The 6,291-nt window shown below is 31.7% G+C and overlaps 1 protein-coding gene across 2 annotated transcripts in view; it reads left to right on the forward strand.

Annotated features, from left to right (window-relative positions):
• The window catches only part of schlank (ceramide synthase schlank), a 177,333-nt gene that overhangs the window by 123,561 nt on the left and 47,481 nt on the right, over positions 1-6,291 (forward strand). For both annotated transcript variants that reach the window (XM_017610661.1, XM_017610660.1), the window contains one exon: positions 3,346-3,461. In XM_017610661.1, the coding sequence (XP_017466150.1) occupies positions 3,346-3,461 (116 nt within the window). The remainder of the gene's footprint in view (positions 1-3,345; positions 3,462-6,291) is intronic.

The raw sequence follows: 6,291 nt of genomic DNA on the forward strand, positions 1-6,291 counted from the left end.
AAAAAAAAACAAATAACAACAATCAACGCAAATTTTTAGCCACTTTAAACTTGCAATTTCTTCAGCTAGAATTTAATGGGCTATAAAACTGCACACATATTTTTTCCAAAAGTTTCTAAAGGTTTGTGGTGTTTTAAAATTTTGTTGAACTTTTCCACTTTTTTACAAAGTTTGAAATTTGGACTTATGTGGTTTTTGTTAGATAGTGAGTTGTATTTTTATAAAAAATAAACATTAAACAAACAAAAAAAAAAATAGCCGGAACTGGTCGCAATGTCGTGTCCCTATTATTTTTCACATGACTGTATGTGGGCGTGTCCAACCCCGCCCACTTTTACATATTACAGTTTTTACTCTTAACAGACCTTAGGGTAAAAATTTTATCCCGATATGTCCATTAAAAGTATTTTTGCCCGCTGTCCCCATATAAATGCAACCACTGTGCGACGCTTAGAATATGTTGACTTTAAAATTAAATTTCTGAATGACTTTTTTTCAAAATATATGAACTAATTAAATATTAAGGGTATCAAAAGCAAGGAATTTTTCGATCATAAATCATTTTAAATATATTGTTACCTTAATTCACAAGGCCCTAACCAACACTATTTTCGAAACTGCGTTTTTCACAGATTTTGGTGGGATATATTAAAATATACATTCAATAAAAATTTTAAAGTTTTAGTACCAAAAACAACGGGGTTACATGCCACTTGTTAAAATGTCCTACCTGTTTTTGATATTCTTTTTATAATGTTTTCTGCTTCTCCTGTAAAATAAAAAAAAATTTTGGTTACGGCCTTCGTGAATTAAGGTATGTATGTAACTACCCTCAGTTTCAAGCAAGGTGTATTAAACAAGGTGTGATTGACAACTCAGTGCGGCTCTCTTTTAAGGTACTATAATGTCAAAAAGTATAAACAAACGAATTAACCCTTAGTGATGCATGTATCTTGTCAGCACTGATGCCCTAGGCCTTTATTTCGATTATAGTTTTGTTTTACTTACATTACATATATTTTGTCAAAAAAATAAAACAAATTGTTTATAAAATCGTTTTAGCAATTTTCTTGTTTTTAATTGCCCAAGTTTTATGCTTTGGTGCGTTTATTTTTATATTTAAATTTTTTATCCTAAACATTATTCGACACTTATAAAAGTATGCTTTTACATTTGTTTCCAATTATATATTTGAGCTTAACTCTAACAATTTTGAAATTAAATTTTTTTTCATGCGAAATAGTTTTCCATTAAATACTTTGTTTCGAGCGGTTTTAATTTAAGCTCTTCCATACTTGCTTGCATGGTTTTAATTATTTCGGTAAGCCGAAATATTTCTGTTCACAACGTGCATTCTAAAGAGTCGTCTGTTTGAGTTTGGGCTCAACAAAGAATGTATCCTGATCGTGTACTAAATCCTCACTTGTATCAGTTATTTCGTATGGCATTGGGACTGCGCCTAGGTATATACGAGCTCGTTTGAAAGTGCTTGATTTGGACGGACAACTAATGAAATCACTTTCCTTGAAGTGGTTTACACAAACGCGAGATGAATCACGTAGTACAACACCACAGCTTTCTTCCCATCGCTGCCGTCTTAATTCGCAACTAGGTGGTTTAAAACATCGCACTATTTTCGTGTCCTGACTTTTATCAAATTTGAAAAAAACACATTTTCAAATGGGTTACCAATTCATTTCAATTTGACATTATAGCCTGTTTCGTATGAGAGCAATGTCAAAATCAATCACACTTTGTTGAATACATTTTGGTTTCAAGTAAAGGAGAAAACTAATAAGTTAAAATCATGCGACTAAATCTGAAAAGAAAATTATAACTGGTATATTCACAGCGAAGCGAATCCAGGGTTTGACAAGACTTAGATCTTATCGAGTTATAAAATACAAAAGTTCGATTAACGAAATAATGAATAAAACTTGACTTCGGTCAGCTCCCACTGCAAAAGCTTCGAATTAGATTCCTGTTTAATTATGTCGATTCAAGCAGTCACTGTAAATATTTATCATAATTTTTACATACATATGTATGCCATCGCATTGTAAGCTTTCATGTATGCATGAAGGAATTTTGCGCATTAAACGTTGTGACAGATATATTATATACGATTTTTATACCTTCAGTGACAACGAACTGGTATTATAACTTTGGTCCCATACTCGTATGTATCAGAAGAAGAAGAGATAGACCCACGAAAGAACAAAGCAAAATGATCAGAGCGTCGAGCAATCTTGTTCCTCAGTTTTCAAAATACGTATGCAGCTAAAATCATGAAATTGTTTGAGCTATTTAATTATGGATCATACAAGACCTACTGCGAAAATCATTTAGATCGGTGCTTTATATGGTATATCTTCCATACCACCGATTGTTCAGTTATGAGTTATTGTTATATAATTCCTCTATCTATGTACAGCGACGAACAAAGTATTGACACAGAGAATTTTTCGCAATGTATGCAAAGTTTTTTATTCATATTTCTCTCGTTAACTTTTTATAAAAATATAGTTCACACTACAACAAAAAAAAAACATAAAAATGACATCTCTAAACTTTGTGGAAAACTGAGGAAAATTCAATACATTTGCATACTAATTTGCAACTTTCTAATCACGATATTCACGCAGTTTCTTCCATACAAAGCATGTTCGACAATTTATTTTTTTCTTTTGTTTGGAAGAAAATAATCCCGGCTGCAAAAAAAAATCCAAAAATTAATGCTATTTTTTGCAACTTTAAACTTGCACTTTGTTGTGCTAAAATTGAATAGGCTATAAAACTGCATAAGTACTTAGATTTTTTCTGTTTAGAAAGTTGCAAATTTATTGAATTGACCAGAGTTTTGCACAAGGTTTAGAAATTTGATTTTTGTTTTTGCATGAACTAAATTTATATAAAAAGTCAGCGAAAAAAATATAATAAAAAACTTTGCATACATTGCGAAAAATTCTCTGTGCCAATAATTTTGCTTCGTAATTAGGATTTTTCTGATTAGAAAGATGCATTTATTGCATTTTCCTGAGCTTTGCACAAGGTTTAGAAATTTCATTTTTGTTTTTGCATGAACTAAATTTTTATAAAAAATCAGCGAAAAGAAATTATAATAAAAAACTTTGCATACATTGCGAAAAATTCTCTCTGCGAACAATTTTGTTAGCTCCCAAAAAACTTTAAAATGCAGTAATAGATGAAGAAAAATGTATTGATGTTCATGACAGGCATAGCCGAAAACAGTACTGTCCTAACTTGTGTAAATATGATTTAGTATGTAATTGTAACTAATAGTTCTGGCACTACATTTAATAATTTTTATATATATATTTTCAGGCAGCGAAATTGACAAAATATGCGAAATATCAAAAGCTATGTGATTTTATATTTGCGGTATTTACTATTGTATGGATTGTAACAAGACTTGGTTTCTACCCCCGTATTATTTATAGGTAAGTTTAATTCAAATACGTACAAAGTTTTCGCAAGAGAAAAACCTAATTAATAGTTTTCATTTCTTCATCTTGCGAATAGTAGATAAATATTTAGTAAACACTATATAGTATGTACACTTAACACCAAAAGTCTGCATACACCATTCCTTTTTTAAATATTCATAATATATTGGAAGCTTTTTTGTTATTTTTTTTATAAAAATATGGATTATGCTTAACACAAAATTATATAAACCAAGGTTTCAAGCTTTATACAAAATTAAGGAAAATTCAATTTCATCACAATTTTAAACTTTTCAATCAGAGCTTTTAAGTACGCAGTTTTATAGCCCATTCAATTTTAGTGTAATAATGTGTAACAAATTATTTTTCTGACGGTTTTACACATTTTCCTCCATACAAAGCTTTTCCAAACCAAGTCGCTAACATCGATATTTCTTGAGAAATTGGGCTTTGAAGATTGGGTAGTGTGGAATTATCATGGACTATTGAGCTTAATTGTAGAAATTTTTTATCAATTGCAAAGCCCAATATCTCAAGAAATATGTAGAAATTGATTTCCTACAAGTTTGCTATTTACATTTCTTCTGTAGCTGGGTTTAGTTACGCCGCAATGGACACTTTTGAAGAGCATTCAATTCTGAAGGAACCCTATCTTTGACCAAGATTATGCCATAAAATGCCTCTGAGCTGTAGAATTTTAAAGAAAAAAATCTAAGTTTACGTGTATTTTAAACGGGAAATGTTTGCACGCTTTGGTCGAGCACATTATGGGTGGTATTATCACTTGCTAAGCGAATAAATTTGGCGAAGCGAACAGTTTGGGTAAGCGGATTGTTTGGCGAACGCAACTATATATGTACATATACTTAAAAGTGTTCGCTTTTACCGGGCTCAATTTTTCAGGGCATTTTTTTAAGTATTTGCCACACAATTTCGAAGTTGGAGTTAAAAAATCATGTTCACATTATCGTAATTTACGGTTCATTTATAATTTATAAGCAAATCATGCTGAAGTCAAGTAATTTCGCGTTGTAAAATCCGTCAATAAATTAAATAGAAATGAGATAATTTATCATAAATCAAGAACTAAATGAAGAAAATAAATGAAATAAAAAAAAAAACTTTTTAATATATCAAATAAATGGACAAAAATTAGAAAATAATATATCTCAGTCCCATAGAATTTGTTTTGATAACTTTTGATTTTAAAATTTTAGCAAAAGTCATTATAAATAATTGATGAGATTGAAAACGAAAAATGTGGAGCGCATGCAATACAAAGCATTAGATTTAATTGACAATAGTCAAACTACATAACATAGACCTAAAATTTCTACAGAGAAAGTACAAATTTGAGATCGATTTTAAGCGGTCCTTATTCATAAACCCACATACATACTGTAACGACAGCCTATGTAATCGGTGGCAAGTAACTGCTGCAAAAAATATCCCCACTCAAATATCCCCCCACACAAATGCCCATTTGTACCTCAACGATGTACCCAAACATGTTGCGCAACATGTGTGAGAAGGCGCACTGCCAGGAATGACTCTGTGCGTACGTGTGCGTGTGTGTAGGTGCATATGCTAAGGTGTAGATTTGAATTATGTGTTTGTATGCGTAGATCTGAGTGAAAGTTTGAGAAATGTTCCACACGCAAATGCACCGGGGCACGATCGCTTGGTCGGCTAACAGGAAGATTCAAATGGGAAAGTGTCTTTTAAGTGAAAAGAAGTGCAAGGGAAAGTTCCGCATCGAATACGGTTTATTTTGATCAGTGGCAAAGAGGAATAAAGCAAGTTGTGCCCCGTTTAACCGGGACCATTAATTCCCGCTGCAGATCCCGCTACCAGAAGGTGAGTCAGCTAAGGACATCTAAGCCTAGTATATGCATGTATGTAACAGAGTGTGTCACCTTTTTTTTAATAAATGTGTACAAAACTCGGGATAACTAAACACAATTTCAATTAGACCCAAGTGAAAAATAATGATGAATCGGTAAACGCTGACTGAAAACCAACTTAAAATTAGTATAAACTACATGTAGATAGAGATAAATTTAACGTAAAATAAAATAAATTAATATAAAATTAAAATGTCTTAAATAGCAAAAAAAAACAAGGCTTAAAATTAGTTTTTTGCGAAATTAATTGTTGTAAAATGACATGAAAAGTGAATTAAAGAGAATGTGCTGTAAACCTTTGTATGTAATTACGAAATTAAAATAAATTACCTGTAGCCTAATTAAAGAAATAAGCCAAATAAGCGAATGTCACCAAGCACATAAACACACACATAAATATAGACAGACATGCATAGAACTAAACAACCCAGTGGGAAAACGTAATGGATTGTGATCGAAAGAAAAAAAACAGTAAAACAGCCGTTTTCGCATTCGATAATGCATTACTTTTTCCACTGCGACGACCTAAGAAAAGTGGGGCATTCGATTTGGCATTACCAGTAATGCAAGAATAATGTGATGTAATATGAAATTTTCGCGACTTTTTTGATAAATTTGAATGCTNCCTGTAGCCTAATTAAAGAAATAAGCCAAATAAGCGAATGTCACCAAGCACATAAACACACACATAAATAAAGACAGACATGCATAGAACTAAACAACCCAGTGGGAAAACGTAATGGATTGTGATCGAAAGAAAAAAAACAGTAAAACAGCCGTTTTCGCATTCGATAATGCATTACTTTTTCCACTGCGACGACCTAAGAAAAGTGGGGCATTCGATTTGGCATTACCAGTAATGCAAGAATAATGTGATGTAATATGAAATTTTCGCGACTTTTTTGATAAATTTGAATGCT

This window comes from Rhagoletis zephyria, unplaced genomic scaffold (assembly GCF_001687245.7).
Source record: "Rhagoletis zephyria isolate East Lansing unplaced genomic scaffold, Rhagoletis_zephyria_1.1 Rzeph_scaffold_00329, whole genome shotgun sequence".
Lineage (NCBI taxonomy): Eukaryota > Metazoa > Arthropoda > Insecta > Diptera > Tephritidae > Rhagoletis > Rhagoletis zephyria.